Consider the following 19,187-nt stretch of genomic DNA (forward strand, 5'->3'; position numbering starts at 1 on the left):
ATAATATCACAAAGTTATGCCAACATTACTTCTGTCAATCTCAAAGCACTACTCATCTTGTCTTAGGGGCACGAGACAATGATCTAAGAGGATTTCTCTTTGAAGATATATTGTTTCTAAACATCTCTGAAACTGGACTACTGCTAAGAGTCTACAATACCTTAAAACTATTAACAGGAGTGATATGTTATTCCAAATGGCATCTGGCAATCTCAACTGACAAAGAATTAAAGAAATCTAAACTAGAGAGAGGGAAAGAGATTACAAGATTTCCTAAACTCACGGGAGGAAACATTAACTGATGTAAGCTAACATAAACAACACTCAGAAGTGTTTCGTGCATCAGAAATGTTTCCAAGGGAAAGAGAAGCCTATTTAAAGTCCCATTTGATGGATGAGAATCATGAAGACTGCCTCAGCTTATCTGAATAAAGTGTTCACTGCTAATTCATATTAGATCTTAACTTTCTAACCTAGGAAACCGAAGAAAATGAAAAGCTATGGTTTACGTCAACTGGTATATGAGACAAAATAATAATTAAATATGTCTACAATGCACCACTGATTTTTTATTTACTGAAAACATGGCATTTTGGTTTGGTTTTTAAAAAATGCCTGAACTGTACTTCATACATGGGGTTGAGACCACCTGCTTTTACTTGATTTACCTATTGGGCTTCCACTAAAAATGTCTAAGGAGAGAGTTCTTTAGACTTAGATATTTTCAAAAAAGGTACGCCCCCTCCCCTAAGAAGAGATTAGGCAGCTTCACCACTTCTACGAATGCTGAGCCAATACAGGTGATCCTGATAACAGTCCTCAAGAATGATGTCTCTGGTTCCTGTAAACAATGTCCACAGTCTACATCCCATGTGAATGATTCAGGCCCTAACGCAGAACATGCTCAGCCAGGCTGCCCCATTCCCACATACCAGTCTCCACCCAAGCCTGAGTCTCTCTCTGTGTTTATATGATGTTGAAAGATAATAAAAATTAAGGTCTCAAAATAATGAACTATGAATTATTTATAATCAAGGTAATTTATAACACATGGGAAGAAATATAAATTGTACTATAATAAATTAAAATTTGGGAATAGGGACACCTTAAGGAATAGAGACAATTTCTGAAAATAGGTCAATCTTGTAAAGTTTTCTTCTAAAAACAAAAAAATAGTCACCAGTAAAAAAAAACCAAAAAACCTCCACATTCCTAAGCCAATTTCAAACATTTTCATTTGGACCTATAAAGTACCCAAGGTAAAATCACCATTTGATAGATAAGGAAACTGAAGCTCAAGAAAGGTACACAGGCAACTTGTTCTGAAACACCTGGTTAGTGAGGAAGCGGGTTGTGAGTCTGTTGAACTGTATCCCCAAAAGGTATGCTGCAGTCCTGTCCCCTATGAATATATTTATGAATGTCACCTTATTTGGAAATAGGTCTTTGCAGCAGTCATCAAGTTACTAGGGTGGGCCCTAATCCAATGAATGATGCTGCTGTAAGAGGGAAATGCCATGAGAAGACAGAGGCACAAGGAGGACACCAGGTCAAAGAGGCAGAGACTAACGCTGCAGCTGTAAGCCAAGCAACGACTAGGGCACCAAAAGCTGGAAGAGGCAAGGAAGCATCCTCCTCTGGAGAATTCCGAAGGACCACGGCCCCATCGACACCTTGTTTTCAGACTTCTAGCCTCAAGAACTATAAGAGATTAAGTTTTTGTTGTTTTAAGCTGTGAAGTTTATGGTGCACTTTGTTACAACAGCCCCAGGACATCAGCAACAGACCTGAAAGGAGATCTGCTGACTCCAAGGCCGGTGCTTTGCTTCTTCTCTAAAATCTGCTATCTCCATTCATCTCAACTCAGCTAGAATTTATGGGCTATATTTAATGTACAGAAAAAAGTTTAAGAGTAGAGAAATAATTTTTTTAAAGGGACCTCTAGTAAATGTTATACAGTCAATACACCTGTGTGCTCTCTATACACACAGTGCTGTATATGGTCACTGACGTTCATCATCAAGATTTTGCAGAATGTCACAATCACCTAAGATTCTACAAATATGTTCCAGTTTTGTTTAAAACAAGAATTAAAGAGTTCTACCTTCTAGGAAAAAAATGTCATCAGCAAAAACCTGGTGAAAAGGGCTGGCTCTACATGTTGTCTTATTAACAATAATGGTCAGCAGATGGGACTCCTCAAACTTTTGTTTTGACTGATTCAGGTATGCCCTGGGGACTACAGAATCATTCTCACCTACAGTACTAAATCACATTTCCTCAGGGGATCTTCTACTAGGCAAAGGTGAATGAGCACAACACACTGCTGAGAAGGCAAAAGGCCTTCTTCACAGAAATTCAGCTGGGCAGATCAGCTGACAGAGTGACACTGCCAACACCCACAATTAACATACCAAGAAAATTAAAAAACAAAAAAACAACCCCCCCCCCAAAACACTAAGCCTAAAAGCAAAGAGAGCCATTAGTTCTTACACAAGAAGGTCATTAAAAAGGCCATCTTTTTCTAAGAGTTGAATTATTCCGATATCCAAAGTCAACAGTGCCCCCATTTAGATGGGTAAAAAGCATTCACAACAAGCCATTGTTTCCTTTCAGACACTTAACTGATGTCATACTTATTTAAAATTGGTTGATACAAACAAAAACATAGCAGCCATTTTGCATCTTTAGCCATACCCTCCATTAAAAAAAAAAAAAAACCCTGAAACTTCAATACCAATCAAAAAAACAACAAAACTTTTAATATGCTTATTTTTAAATACTTTTAGGTTTTTTTGGGGGGGAGGGGTTATATTTGTTTGTTTATGTATTTATTTTTATGGAGGTACTGGGGATGGAACCCAGGACCCTGTGCATGCTAAAGCATGCACTCTACCACTGAGCTATACCCTCTCCCCTTAATATGCCTATTTTTAAGATTAAATCCTCTAATGTAACACTCTATGGTTTTCATATCACTTCTGGGAAAACAGATTTGATACGGGATCAGTCTGAGTTTCTCATATAAGGAAGTGATAAGAACGTAACAAACATAACCCTCCCCACTTCAAAGATCTTCAACATTTAAACTGTCTGATAAACATTCATTAAAAGAATGTTATTTCACATAAACAGTATCTTTTAAAAGAAAAGAGAAACTAGGTTAACTGTTTTCACGCTTAGTAACGTAACAGCTGCATACTGCAAAGCAGACTGAATTTACAAACTATTGACCAGCAATGAACATTTCAATTTATATAGCAGTAAGTACCAGTAGGAGTTACATAAAGCACAAGTTAAGAGGTGTTAAGAGTACCCATTCTCTCCAAGTTAATAAACAGACACACCAATAACAAGTAATCAAATAGTGTGAGGAAGCACAGAAGAGTAAAAAAGCATTAACCATAGGGATGTAGTATTTCCCACGCAGTCAAATATCTAGAAAGACGTACTCATGTAGAACATTAAAAAAAAAACAAACACTACAATGTTAGGCATGAAACAGAACACAATACCCATCTTTAAGCATCTAACAGTTATGTGAAAATATCTTAGAAAATACAGAGTAAGTGAGCACAAAAAAATGGGAAGAGAACAGAGTAAGGTGCATAGATGTATAGGACGGCATAATTTCAATATTATAGTGTAGTCTATTAAATTAAAGCTATACTGAAGACAAATGTCCTAAAGAACAAAACAAAGTCTGAGCTAACAGCCATCTGGAAGATATTAGCTACTTTCTCACTAATAGGCACTAACACAGCAATAAGGGTAACCAGATACAATTTAGAACACACAAAACACATTGTTTGGAATACCTCACTAATGGTAATATGACAAATATCTGGAAGGGTTGAGGTACTCTCAGGAATATTAACTTAGTTTAATAGTAAGTAGTCAAGAGACCAGCTACAAGTTATGCCTTTGGTGAATAATGGCTCCCAAAAGAAACACTTCAAGGAGCAGGGAAAGATTTTTCACAATAGCTGTAGGACTGGGATTTGATTAAAAGATTCTATTTTGATGGGATTTCACTTTATATTTGAACTACCACTTACTTTACAATGTACAAAGAGGTACCTCAAAACATTTCTGAAATTGAAAAAAGAGTAAAATAACGAGAGGACAATAAAAAGGTAGTTCATTAAGAAAAATTATTTTGGTTTCTGCTACCAATGAATGGACAAAATCAATCCAAAGGACTAGCTAATAATCATTAAAAACTGAAGCATGATAAAATATTTCTTACTTCAAAGATAAATAGTTTAATTTTCAATTATTAAACTATTCAATCATGAAATTAAAGGCATCTTCATTCCTCAGGTGATGGTCATCTAATATTTTAGCTTACCGTAACTATCAGCCAACAAATTAAATCAATTCCGAACACTGCTATAAATTATTACAATGGTTATAAGTAAGTAAAAAGAGATCAATGAGGAATAGTAAGCTACACAATGGAAAAGTTAAGTTTTCAACCAAATCAAATTATTGAGTCAGGTACTGTTTTAGGAACCATGAACACAGAAGTAAACAAGCCACATAAAAGCCTGCCTCTGTGAGGGTTACAATCTGGTCTGGGAGTCTATCACTAGACTGAATGGATGGATGGATGAATGGATTGAGACAGACAGACAGACAGACCAACAGGTGTCAGGATGTGGTAAGTTCTATAAAGAAAAAGAATGCAGAATAAGGAAAAGAACTTCAGATCTCAGAAGAACTGAAAAGGGACAAGCAATGACTAAGAATGAATAAAGAGTAAATCTACTTAATGACAGACAAAGGCGTTCTGGAAAAGACAAACAGCAGCAGAATACTGGATATTTACTGAGAATTGTAGAGACATGGGAACTGAAGAACCTGAATATTCTGTTTACTCATTATTATTCTTTTAAAGAGGGAGACTTTGCGAGGCAGTTTATTTTTAAGACAGAAAGTTGAGGGAATGCCTTACATGTTCAGTTATATTTAGATTCACCTCCTTAGATTTTTATGTATGCTGCTAAGGTGCCACAAACAACTGCCTACAGAAGTTTACTCAAATATCTACATAATAGGTTAAATTAGAAAGACAAGAAAGGTTCCAGTCTAGAAGAAGGAAAGGGTGGAACTAATAGTAACAGAAGAACAATTAGTGGGACTTTGTGACAAGACCTATGGAAAACAAAGGGGGAAAAGGAATTAAAAGTAATATTAAAAGATTTAAGATTCTCACTTTCAACTGATTCAAAGAGCTGTGTAAGGTGGAGACAAAAACCTCTGAGTCACTTCACTGCCACCTGATTTTCTTTTCCTAGTTATCAATTTGCTTCCTTCATATGCTTTTCTCAATCAATAATAGTAGAATTAAGTACTTGCTGCAAATTTGATTTCTCAATATAAACGTATTACCCTAATACTCTCATTCTCTTCTCTTCTGGAATATAGTAATTAGAAAAGGGTATTTCTGTCACTGTTTCATTTCACACACATGGAAATTCTTATACCTTTTTGGTGTTTCACTGAAAGTTACATGGATTTAAAAAGACAACAGGATATAAAACCTGTGTTAAGAACAGAGGCTGGGGACCAGTAATTTTTTTAAAGGGAGATTTTTTACTAAGTTTTGTTTACGGTATTAAAAAACACCCCTCATATAAAATGTTTCAAGGTTAAAAGTATTATCCAGAACTAGAGGACGCTCTTGACAACCACAGTAGTTATACCTTGAATATGTACATGTAGTTTATAATCCAATATATTGGAAACCAAGGACTTAGCAGAGTGGTTCACTGCTGACAAAAGGAAGACAGTAGTACTACAGTGGCCATTCAGGCTGAGTCTCATCAGCAGAGAGGCAGTGTGTCACGAATGAGCACTGGCCAGGAATCAAAGATTTCTGCAGCTAAGTTGCATTTCACCACTAAGTTGAAGAACATTTCCAAGTCTCAATTTTCATTATCTATAAACCAGGATATTAGTAGGCGCATCTACTTTAAAAATTATTTTGAGAATAAGGTGAAATAATCTATGTGAAAATGCTTAGAAACTGTCAGGCAGCATTCAAGCTTAAGGTAACTGTATCTTCTGTTTCTGAGACAGGAGCTTGCAAGACAAGACCCGGACTAGGTACAAGGTTCAGCCATACATCACGGAAAAAACTTCTGTAGTCACTGGTTCCTGGTAAATTTGCAGCCCTAAAATATAGCTTTTATTTCTGAGTACATTTAAGTTCCTACTGCTTGGTCTCTTACAGCATAAAACCAAAGTAATTTTTAAAAATAAACAACATGTATCTGAAGTTAAAAATATGAATAACAAAGAAAAAACTAAAGAACATCAGGAAGACATATAAACTAAAGAAAACATCTACATCAAAAGTTAGAGGATGAAATCAACATCTTCCAAAGGATTATCAAAATATGTTTATCAAGTTATGCCAGTATTCAGAACTACTGCTGGTAAAAGAGGAGAAATAAAACTATAAATAAATACCTGTAATACAACTTATAAAAACAAATGCATAAAAAAGTAACAACTGTACCAGTTTCCTCAACTCCCAGCTGTCTTCACTGTAAACACTTAACCAATTAAGGAACAGGAAGAAAAGGTCACTTTATGAACAAGGGGGGAGAAAAAGAGGCATCTGGGAAAACACATGAACTTCAAAGAACAGGAATTTTATCTCTTAATCAGAATTAAATTCACTACCCACTCCCAGTTACTGGCACTCCCTGAGATGCCAATTTATTAAATGAGTTCAATCCTCAAAAAGGCTGAAAAATGAACGGTGTCTCACTGGTCTACATGATTCATATAGACTAGGTTCAACTGGATCAATACAAACTAATTTTGGCAATGGAACACTATATGCACTGGCAAGTGTAATACTGCATGCATTCAAGTGGAAAAGGAATAACAAGTCCATTACTAAATGCTCACATGAATGTTTTCAAATAGCATTAAACACATAAAGAAACCAATCAGTCGGCATCGGAAGCAATGTAAGAAATGGAGGCTTACTTTAACAACTGCATGTCATTATTTCTAACTGTTAAATGATACAAGTAGAGACACAGACATAGAAGGATAAGCCATCTTACCACTTTACAAGGTTCTCATCCCACAGTATGCCACCAGAGAAGTAAATAACAGAAATTCCATTATTTCCTCTCCTAACCAAAATGGGGAGAAGCTTCTTTAAAAAAAAAAAATTCAGATTCCCCTAATTCTAACGATCATGAGATGAAAAAAAAAAAAGAGTGATTATTTAGGGTGAATCTGCCTGAACTGGAAGAAAACCTTAGAAACATCTGAAGCGGAAAGTCTTTCCTGTGAAGCAATTAGGTCAGCATGGCATTTCAAGTTTTTTTGCCCTTTTGAGGGGTTTGTATTTAAATACAATCTTTAGTGGCAGGAAGTTATCTAATGAAAAAATATCATTCACAACTTTTGAAGACTTGTCAGGTTCCACAAACATCTCAAAGGCAACACTTTTATTACAGTACCATTTAAGCCAAGGCACTGAGTTCTGAGTTCTAAGGTCTACAAAGGAAAGCATGTCAGAATTATAGAAAGAAGGTTCCATAACCTCAGAAAAACCATCCTCTGGACCCACGAACTATAAATTATCAAGAATTTTCCAACTTTAATACTTGTAACCTGTTTATCCTTCCCTTCCAAATAATCAATATTCTTAAAAAATTTTAGATGAGAAACATACATGAAGTAAATGATATCCACCATGATGGGAAAAAAATGCTAATAAACTGCTTCTCAAGTTGTATAAAAGGATTTTTTAGTATTATATTCCTTTCACATCAAGCTTTATTAAAACAGTTAACATGTAGCACGTTAATTAGTACCTGTGCTCCTGATACAGGGCCAAAAGGGTTTGGTGGTCTCATGACAGGCTGGCTATATATTAAGGTTGGTTGTGTCATGACAGGTACACTTCCCATTTGAGGAGGCTTAAAAAACAAAACAAAAAACACATATATATCAAGTTAAAGGATGTCGACTCACATTTTCTTTATTATAGGTAAACAAGATGGGTAACAGGGATGAACAGTACTAGTATTTTTGCATTAATTCAAAGGGGAAATTCCTGTAAATGTATACAAGACTGACAGATACATATTTTTAAGAGTAGTTTTTGGTATGGGAAGTCTTTTATGTGCTCACTTTTTAAAGTTTGCAAAAAAGCCTAACTTTTTCTATATGAGTTGCAAAATCAAATCTTACTACAGTAAACAAAAAAGAATTTAGACCAAAAAATTTCCAAATTTGCCAGTTTTAGACAGAGGGAAACCTGAAACTATAAAATGGAGAATACATTTCAAAGTAAACTGCCTTTGTATGTCAAATTAAGTTTCTACTTCATTCTGCAAGTGAGCACAAGTGAAAACAGCTGACTCTTTAAAGAAATTTACTCTCTATGGTTCTTTCATTTTATTTCCAACATTTTTAGGGAAAACCAAGAAGTTTAAATTACACACAAAGAGATTAGTTCACTTTTGAATAATCGAAAATAAATCTCAACCAACCCTCTCTTTCTTTAAAAAGTACCACTCCATAAAATTAATATAGTAAGTGACAAAACAGACTACACACAGACCACCATATTAGTCTGGTTAAAATGCAATATTCTAAAACCTTATCTTTCTATAAGCTCTATTTAATCTTTTAAGTAGACTACTATTTGCAAGGAGAGATTCATTTTAACTTTATGAGTTTTGTGCAGACTCCTTTTTTCTGTAATGACTGGGAATCCAAAAACTGTAAAACTTCTTCATATGCAGAAAAGAGCTACCTCCATTAATGATGTAAATAAAGACGTAGCACAAGCAGCCACAGTAGCAATACCAACGGATGACGCTTCCTCCTACAAGCAACAGTCCCTCAAAATCTACAGTGGGCTGAAGCCAATACTATCATTTCATATCTACTGAGTCTATATATTAAGAGAGTTGGGAGAGTAAGGGCAGTCTAGTATGTGGGCTGTGGGCAGCTTAAAGGTTAAAGAATTGTTTCTGTGATATACCAATCATGTCATAGGAAAATATCTTTGGCCTTTACTAGACTAAATTTACCCCCTACACAATTCAAGGAATGTTAACCCCCACCCCTCCCCATAATATTAAGGTTGTGAGACCTCAATGGTATTAATGTAAGGTCACAGCAACGAAGACATGAATGTTTAAGTGAGTTCTTAATGAAATATAAAACGCCTAGCAAAATTGTAAGGGAAAAAGGAGCCAAGTAGTACAGTGAACATTAATAAATAGTATTAGTTAAAAATAATATCTGTTGTATAAAGACTGTTCTAGAAATACTTATGAAACCAATACTATGGTACAAGGTTCTGCGTTAGACACTTAACGGTATATGGCACTAAGTTCTTTTCTCAGTTACATCTGTAAATAAATGGATGTTAAATGTGAATCAACATAGTTTCAAAAACCTGTGTTGGGAAAAAATACTTACGATTCCATATCCTATCATGCCTGTTGGTGTAGTAGCAGGATAGGCCATTACAGGGGGCGCCTGACATGGTGAAAGAAAAAATAAACAAGGAAGTATAACTCACGTATGTCAACCGAGTTCAAGGAATTAATAGCTGTAGTTCCACTAGAAAGAATTGCTAAGACAGCTGTGATTAAATGTGACATTTGTGATCATTAATAATTGTGTCAATTAAAGCTCAATGAAATAAAGTGTCTTCAAGTTAGCACAAAAGCAGAATTATTAGAAAGAAAAAATACCATTTAAACTTAGATACAACAGCGATCTAAGATTTCAAGATGCTTTTACAGCTTTAAAAATATTGATTTTAAAAAATATTCAAAGTTCCAAAATTTAAAGTCTATCACTATCATAAAAAAAAAAGTATGCCCAGAAAAAGCAGTATTACTAAATGTTTTCCTAGGTACTTCACTGAAAAAAATTTTTTTGTTGTTTTTTTGGGGGGAGACAATTAGGTTTATTTTTATTTACTTATTTAATGGAGGTACTAGGGAGCAAACCCAGGACCTCGTGCATCTAAGCAGGCACTCTACCATTGAGCTATATACCCTCCCTGCCCAGGTACCTCATCATTTTTTGAGAAAAGAAAAAAATTTAAAGATCTCAAATCAATTAATAATTTGATCTTCCAAAAATCAGTTTCTATGGACCTCATTCACTCTTTTCAAAGAATCCCAAAGATTTCAAACCACTATGGAATATGACTATTTCTAAGAAGTACAGGTACTTACATAGAGTATGTATATTAGCATTCCCTCTAACTTATTCCATAAATTATTTAAACTACCTTCTGTAATGCACCAATTCAGAGGAGCAATGCATTTTTAAGTCCATTTATGCTTTAATGTCTAAAAGAGCCATCTACCACTAAGATGTTTAAGGGCCCCTACTCCTCCCATTTTAACTCAATGCTTTAAAATATACAATCTCAGCACAGAATCATTTTAGATATATTTGCTGTCTTAACAACATTCCCTATGTGTGTTATAATAAAAACTGAAACTGAATACAGGTGAAAGACCAATAACACTGCTAAATTATATAAAAAAAATTATATGGCAATTTGAACATACACATGAAGAAGTTAAATGAAGCATAACTAAAGTGAATAGTTAAAGGTTTAGTATTTGGGTGAGCATGTAGGACTTATTGGTCTCTCCCTACTTAAAAACCAAGAGCTGAGACAGCAGTAGACAAACTGCCAAGTACAGCAGAAGCCTGTAAGATTTCATGCAATTGTTATTTTCAACATTACCACAATCAACATTTATTTCCCTTCATTCAGAAGTCATCAAGTGCATAGTGGCAGCACAGACACAGACACCCAGCCATCTGGCAGCAAATGGCAGAATATTAAGCAAGAAAAAAAATTTGTATTTCCCATGCCACCATCAGAATCAATTCTGCAACACACCCATGAAATCAGTAGATGCTAAGAAGAATTTTTGACACATTGAAAATCTGAATGTGAAAACAAGTAATAGCTGGAAGGTTATGAGATTCTGCTACAGCAGTGGTTAATAGCATGCTAATTTATTGCAAAAAAGGCTAGTTTTTGGTCACTTACGTATTGTGGAAAATGCATGCCATTCTGTTTTTCCCAGGGAGAACAATTACATAATGCAATAACACTGGATTAGAACAAGTACTTACACAACAGAAAATACATAGAGAGCATTTTAGTTCACATGTACATTTATTAACTATCTAAAATTCCTTGTATTTCCAGTATCTAATGGAAGAACATCTATACAAAAACACTATCAAGGTTGACAAGGGGAATTTAGTCTTTGGCATCATCACCTTATTTACATAATAGTTTACTGATTACAAGTGTCAATAAAACATAAAATCTATCAGTAGCATCAACAGTGCAAAATGCAGTGCATCCTATAAACATAGTTGCACTGTATAATGTCTACCACAGAAAAAAATGCAAGCAGTAATGAAAAGAGTTGGTAGTATAACATCATTGTATATTTTACACCAGTGAATTTGTTTTAAATTTTAAAAATATCTTAAAACCTTGACAGTGTTTAAGGATTAATAAAATGGTTAGAAATGTAAAGAAATGTCATAAGCAGCAGTTTATCTAAATAATGAATCACATCACCAGCCCTAAATGTTAGTCACTAAAAAGAACCTCTGTAAAACACATACATACAAATGTTTTAACAAAATCCTTAAGAGATGATACACATTACCATATACAACACAGCACCATACATATTGCTTCTTACCAACAAATTTAGATGCCTATTACATTCCAGTTGTCAATCTTAAATCAAGTGCTATCCACAAACTTCTAATATTTCATATTTCATGTAAGTTAACACTAATTTAATAGAAAATTAGAAAATATTCATTGTATTTTCATATCATCACTTGGATTTATATCATTCCTCATGTATTATCAATGTATAATTCATACCTAGGCTCTAAAGTCCACTAACCAAACCTCCTGCCATTCCTAGTCAGAGAGGTGTGTTAAAGCGGGAAAAACACTGGATTCAGAGTCAGAAGGGATGGGTTTCAATTTAAATCTGCTTTCTAGTTGCTCTGGACTTGAAAAAAAAAATCACAACTTTATCCTTACAACTGGGACAATACCTGCTCAAACTCCCCCAAGAATGCACTATTTACAGACTCAAGATAGTATGTATGTACGTGTGTGTGTAAAAACCTAAACTATTTAAATGCAGGGTTTAAATACTGGTGATGGTAGTGACCATTACCAGAACAGAGAAAAAGTACTGTCTTAAAAACCTGGCTATATTTCATTATTATTTTCTATTAATGAAGACTGAAACTAATGAAACTCTTAAGCTAATGTATTGCAAAATTTTAATAGCACATTCTTTTTAGCTCAGCCCTATTAATCTTGACACATGATTAATCCAAGGAAAATAGCAAAACAGCACAGCACAGTGCTCTGGAAGAGATTTAATAACAAAAAGTGGCATAACAAGGATAATGGGGGTCTCTAACAACAGGAAGTAACTTGTAATCAAAATGCTGCTTATAGTACACTGTTGCAAGAAGGCATCTTTCAAATTTTCCTACAAGAAGAAACTGGATTTCTCTGACCCAGGGAGATTTATAGGATTGGTAAAACAGCAGCTGACCAAGGACAGGGGCACTGCCACAAAGCTACTCTGGGACAACCACATCTTATAGTAATTAAAACCATTAGAACTTCTTCAGTACTAGATACTAACTCATTAATTATCGTATATAATTAACTTTCATTATTCGTGAATTCTGTATTTGCAAATCTGCTACTCACTAAAATTTACTTGTAATCCTAAAATCTATACTTGTGCTGCTTTTGAGATCATCCATAGACGTATGCAGTATAGTGAAAAATTTGTCATCCAATGCACTTATTCCCAGCTGAGGTCAAACAAGGTGGAGCCCTGCCTTATTTCAGCTCTGACATGAAGATATCAGAGGATGGAGAAAGTAGGGAACAGTGCAGCATACTGCAAGAAGCTCTGGCTCTGGGGCCAGATGGATAGGGCCAGCATCTCAACTCAGGCATCCTTTAGTGGGGCAGCTCAGGCAAGGTCACCTAACACTTCTGAACCTCATTTTCTCTTTCGTAAAAGTTTAAATACACACACACACACAATCTACTAGAATGAGTTTCTTTTTTAGTATTTAAGATTATAACCTATGTGAGATATGTGAGTGCATTCATACACACGCACCCACACACACACACACACACAGAACTGGTCTGCCTTATTTGCTGCACTCATGTTCTTAAAGTCACCAGAACACTGAATTAGTGAACACTGAGCCATTGTCAGGGGGGGAGAAATGTGCATGCATGTGTATGAACCTAGCAATGGTTCAGTGTTAGGGTGACTTTAAGGACCTAACTGCAGCAAATAAGGAGAATTAACTATATAAATTATATGAAAATATTAACAAAAGCCAAGCAAGCATAGTTTCTTTACCACTGGTGAGATCAGAAAATAATTAAAGACTATATTCTAGATAAATAAATAATAGATTTCAAACCAGCAGAGAAAAACAGTGATTAAGAATATAAGCTCTGAGGTAAGCCTGCCTGGGTTCTAAAAACCCACCCCAATTTCTGTGATCTGGGCTTTTACTTAATAACCCTGTGTTTCCATTTCCTCATCTGTAATATTAGGATAATAATAGTTACTACCATGTTAGGTTAAGTTGAGGATTATATAAAACAAAACCACATATTTGTTAGAATGATGCCTGGCACAAAGTAACCTTTAAATAAATGTTAGCTACTAAAATGTACCTGGCAAATATAGCCAACTAAGCTTCCTTTAAAAGAAACACAAATTATTTATATTTTGCAAACTTGGTAACAATCTTTCCACTTATGCCTCTCACTACTTTAAAACCATTTTCATGTTACACATTTACATAAATTATTCATGTTAGTATACATCATGAGCTCTTCTGACTCACCATTGTTGCAGCATTCCAAGCAGTTGTTGGTGCAACCTTTGGTTGCCAGTTAGATCCTCCAGTTAGCTTCTTTTCACCTGGCTGACTCCAATTTACATCACTTTAAATAAATATAAGTGAGAACATTAAATGTCTGCAATTATAAAGATTCTTTACTATGTATTTAGATTGAACAAAGCGTTTAAGATGCAGACGACATCCTACATATGCTCTGCAGGTGAAAGCCAAATCAACCTCTCAACAGCACACGGGGAAGAACACAAAATAAAACACTCACTTCTTAGTGGTTCCATTTCCAATGCCAAGATCTGAGACAGGAGAAAAGGAAAGCATTTTAAAACTAGATTCATTTTTATAAAACAACTTATTGTAAAGAAGATTAAAGGATCCAAAGAATACTCACTGCCCACAAGGTTGGCTAAGGATGAATCCAAGTCATCAGATACTAACTTGTTGGGAGGGAGTTTGGCAACAGGAAGACTCTGGTTCTGAGAGGCCACTGTTGGTTTTAGAAGTCCACCTAGTTCATCAAAGCCTTAAAGTTACAAACAGACGAAATAGGATTTGTAAGGAACTTTTATGGTGCTAAGCTTTCTAAAGGAGGTATCTGTCCTTTCTCTTTGTTTGTTTATTGGAAAAGTCCTCCAAGAAAATGGGTACTAATAAATGCTCTTAAGTAGAAAAAGGAGAAAAAGACCATTTCAAAGTAAACCAACTGAGAAGGCTGTATGTGCTTTGGAAGAAATCATTTATCTTATGTCATTACAAAATTATATTAAGGTTAAAGAGGATGAAAGAAGCATTCAAGTAAACTATTCTCATTCCACAATTGTGAAAGAGAAGGGAATGGAATTAATTCTCCCTCTCAGCTGATAAAATCTGCTGAAGACTCACTTATACTTGAAGCAATGTATGTAAAAATACATCTCTGTATTTTTTGGAAATCTTGGGAAAAAAGTTTCTTTTAAGAAATAGTATTTTATAAATCTTTTTATACTCTTCAAAGTGGAGAATGTAAAGTATATATAAAACAATATATTAGAAGCAAGTGAAAATGAACCATCAGATTACCTCTTTTCTTCTAAAAATAGCTAGCCTAAATTATACCTAAGAAGTAGCTAAACTACACTCCAATTGCATAAAACCATCTAGTAAACTAGGACACTGCTTAAAAATCAAATCAAATCAAATCAAATCCCTTCAGGTTCCTTCTTTACCAAAAGGTAGAAGGCAAAACAAACCCAATCAACCAAACCACCAACGAACTCAATAGCACAACCTAGGAATACTACAGAATTTGAAAAAGCAAGTCACCAAAAATGGTGGTTTATAAAATATGAACAATTGCTTTCTATTTCCCTCTTCCTTTTTCCCAGCAAGACAAACTCAAGAGGAAAAAATCAAATGCATCAAAAAATATAAACCTACTAGGGCACAGAAAAAAAATAAATACTTAGTTGATGCATATTCTTTATAAGTTTGTTTCTTACCTTTGGGATAATAATCAACTATATATTAGAAAACTAAGAATACCTCAGTATATTTCTTTAAATGGCTTGAATTTAATTACTATACTTATCACTCTATGATTAAGAACATAATTTAGTACCAACTTCATAGGAACTCTTAATCTTTACAAACTTCAAATTAACAAGATATTAAATGGAAACCTGGCTCTACAGATTCATAAAGTTCTTTTAAGACAAATGAACAAGCATACTATAAAAATCATCCTTAAAACAATAAAAAGCCACTGCACCACAGCTCTGATATTTAACATATTCTAGCTGTTTACTACATGAACTATCTCAACAAATCAAGGTACCACAGGTCATATTCTCCTAGTTTAAAAAAAAAGCCAATTTCATTTCAGTAAAGGTAAAAATTGTAATACTAAAAGGTAAAACATTCTACAACAAGTGACTAGCAAAATCTCTTTTTTTCTCTCCTATTTAATAGCTCTGAGAAAAACAAAATCTTCTCAGATTCAAAATTGCCACTAAGAAAAGAGCAAAGATTAATAGCCCCTTGAAGTTTTTCATCCAGTGGTTGGGGGAAGGATCACTTTTTTGGCTACCCTAATTTCATCTATTTACACATGTTAAAAGGACCACTATCTGGCCTTATACAGACTCTAAATAAGAACAGTATAGTAATGTTAATAAAGCATTTTTTTCTTACCCCCAGAATCTACAATAACGTTGGTAGATTTATTTCCAAACACAGATTCAAAGTCAACGTTAAGGCCAGCTGAAGGATGTGGCTGTGCAACTGGAGAAGGAGTAAATCCTAAGAAAAACCAAAATGGAAAAAAGCTCAATTCTTTAATATTCAACATTTATAGTTCTTTAATAATGATGACAATAGAATGGAAAAAGCAGTAAATTCCCACAACAAAAAACAAAGCCAACCCTTCAAGCAAAATATTTCCTACACTACATCTTATTGTGGTAATTACATTTTTCAAAATAAAATCATCCCATTGACAAATACAACTAACAAAAGAGTTAGTGAAGTTGAACTACTAGTTTGTTTCATTACAGAAATAAAATCTTTGCTTATTTTTTACCTTAATTTTGTATGCTGATCATCTTTAAAAAACTAAACACATCTAAAATTCTAGGATTTTGCATGAAGTCAAAATTTAATTTAAGGGATCACTTGGTAGTAAGTGTTTTATGGTGCTTAAAAAAAAAAAAAAAAAAGAATCTACTGAGTAACCCCAAGAGACTTTCTCCCTCTACTTACTCACCTTCTCTATTTCTCCCTTCTTCCTTCAACGGTTAACCAAAAGCTTTATGGTTTAAGTTCATTTGAGAAGTGAAAAAATTCTGAAAGTTACAACCCACTAATCCTTGTGTCCCTTTGTGTCCAAATGTTTTTCAAATATAAAAGAAAGAAAGAAAAAAAGACCGTTTTCAACTCCCAAACACCCTCTAACTTCAACTACTTCCAGAAGTGGAACTGACAACTATACCGTCGAATGTGCTACTTCACCTAGCTACTCTGAAACACCAGAACATAAACAGGAAAACTTATTCTTTCCTGTCCATGTTACACTGCTCATGTTGCTGAAAGCAGACTAGGCTGAGGTAACACATGTAAGATTTTCAATTGTGTGAGGCTGTATTTTTGTGAGGTGAGGTTCTGAACGTCTAGAGGCTGATGAGAATTAAAATCATCTAAAACTATTAGGGCTGTCACACGACTTGGGGAGCTTTCAATCACTGAGTATATATCCAAGGAGAGAACAGTCTAACAAGGATCACAATGAAGGAATTCTTTCACTTTGTGGAAGGCTGTAATGCTCCTAAATTCTCTTCCATCTCTAAATTCTATAAAGTCAGAATGTTAAAAATAAAAAAAGTCTGGCATTAGGAAATTAACTTTATCATTAGGAAGAAGGTAAACTTTTGAGCCCTAAACATAGGTTCACTCTCTTCCCGTCCCAACTTTCTGCTAAAGTACATTCAGTAAGAATCTCACTTTGAACTCTTAATGTACACCACCAGGATATAAAGAAGTACAGTGATGCTGTACTAAAAAGACTGATCTTAAAGAAAACTGTAAAAAGTAGGACAAGATTTGGTGAGAAGTCCAAGAAGGTCCTCAAAGAGACAGAAACCAGAAAGCAATGACTTATTATTAACAATGACTCAACACAAGCTGGTGTACATCAATGATACTACTTTAAAAGTAGCATTTTACATCATAATATGAATATGCTATAGGGCACAAAATTTTAAGACTGCAGAAGTTTGACCCTATTCCATAATTACTTAAGTTTTAAAATACTCAACTCAAACACACTAGCCATACAATGAGAATACAAACACTATCAAAATATAAAATAATTTAGTATATGAATCTGAGCAATCATCAAAAGATTCCTAGAATTCTAGAGACATATAAATTTGACAGCACTTTAAACTGTACAAGCTGCTTAAGAAATATACCATGGCCTTACCAGTTCCTCTTATAACACCTTACAAAAAGAATAAACATATCTACTCAAGAAAGACAAAAATCTGTCATGCTTAATTATATACCCATGCTATACCACCACAGTGTAAGAAGCATACATATTTTTCTTTAAATCATCCTTAAACAGTATCTTAGCTATGATATCGCTCAACTTAAGAAAATACAGGAAAAAATAATTTACAACTAGGACAGTATACCAAATTTCTATTTTTCCCTGCTATTTTGTCCCAGGTATCTTGTCCCAAATTCTTTCTAGAATTTGGTTGATATCAGGGATGAGCCTATCCTTTATAATAATACAAAAACAATTTCATTACTTTCTGTAAAGAGAGGCGCCATTTCCTGAGGTCCCTAGGAGCACCAATCTGTGCAATTACAATATTACTGCCTAAAAATATAAAAGGTTTGAAAAGATACAATGTAATCTAGAGCTAGTACCTCAAATGTTAAAAGCTTCCACCTAATAGACCAAAAAAGTGAAAGGGAAAATTTTAATAAATTATGACAGTTGATTAGATTGTCAACATTTAATTTTAAAAAGTTACTTAAAGCAAAGGTACAAAACTAATATCACCATTTCAAAAGAGGAGATTTTAGGGACCCCCCTCCCAAAAAAAAGATAAATAGGCTCTCCAAGTTAAGATTAACTTTATAAAATAATCACTATATTGAACCACCTAACTCATTTCACCAAGGCCCAGTGAAAACTCTGTCACTGACCAGCTCCATTTCATAGATTAACATTTAGAAACCAACTGCACTGCAGGGCAAATCTCAAGAAGACAATAATAAGTTAACTGAAAGGTACAAGATGAACAAGCTTTGGGGACAGAAAGGCATTCCAAACACCTTTCAGAAAAATTGGCTAGGTTGTTAATAAATTTTGGTAGTAGTTCTGTAATAAACAGGCCTTATAATTTTTGTGTGTGGAAAAAAAAACAACACCCTGCTACTATTTATTAAACACTACGCAAGGGTTTTATAAACAGAATATTATTTAAACCTCATAACATTATGAGACAGTCATTATTATCCTCATTTTACAGATGCGATAACTAAGATTAAACAACTTATCCAAGGTTAAATAATTAAGTCACACAACCAAGCCTTAAGGCCCTTTCATTCCAGGCTTTTGGTTTATCCTGAGTATTTCATCTTATATAAACTAGTAGGTAAAAAAATTAGTTTTTATTATTATAGCTATAATAATTATATCTATTTATCAGGACTCTTCAAGT

At 34.3% G+C, this 19,187-nt stretch overlaps 1 protein-coding gene across 13 annotated transcripts in view; it reads right to left on the minus strand.

Moving 5' to 3' along the window:
• The window catches only part of PICALM (phosphatidylinositol binding clathrin assembly protein), a 94,055-nt gene that overhangs the window by 6,970 nt on the left and 67,898 nt on the right, over positions 1-19,187 (minus strand). For 5 of the 13 annotated variants that reach the window (XM_074372803.1, XM_010973408.3, XM_010973400.3 and 2 more), the window contains 7 exons: positions 16,147-16,254; positions 14,369-14,500; positions 14,243-14,273; positions 13,966-14,065; positions 11,075-11,098; positions 9,469-9,528; positions 7,848-7,952 (listed from right to left, as the gene is read on the minus strand). In XM_074372803.1, coding sequence (XP_074228904.1) covers positions 7,848-7,952; positions 9,469-9,528; positions 11,075-11,098; positions 13,966-14,065; positions 14,243-14,273; positions 14,369-14,500; positions 16,147-16,254 — 560 coding nt within the window. The remainder of the gene's footprint in view (positions 1-7,847; positions 7,953-9,468; positions 9,529-11,074; positions 11,099-13,965; positions 14,066-14,242; positions 14,274-14,368; positions 14,501-16,146; positions 16,255-19,187) is intronic. The other 8 variants (XM_010973409.3, XM_010973401.3, XM_074372801.1 and 5 more) reach the window with 3 other exon arrangements.

This window comes from Camelus bactrianus, chromosome 10 (assembly GCF_048773025.1).
Source record: "Camelus bactrianus isolate YW-2024 breed Bactrian camel chromosome 10, ASM4877302v1, whole genome shotgun sequence".
NCBI classification, from domain to species: Eukaryota; Metazoa; Chordata; class Mammalia; order Artiodactyla; family Camelidae; genus Camelus; species Camelus bactrianus.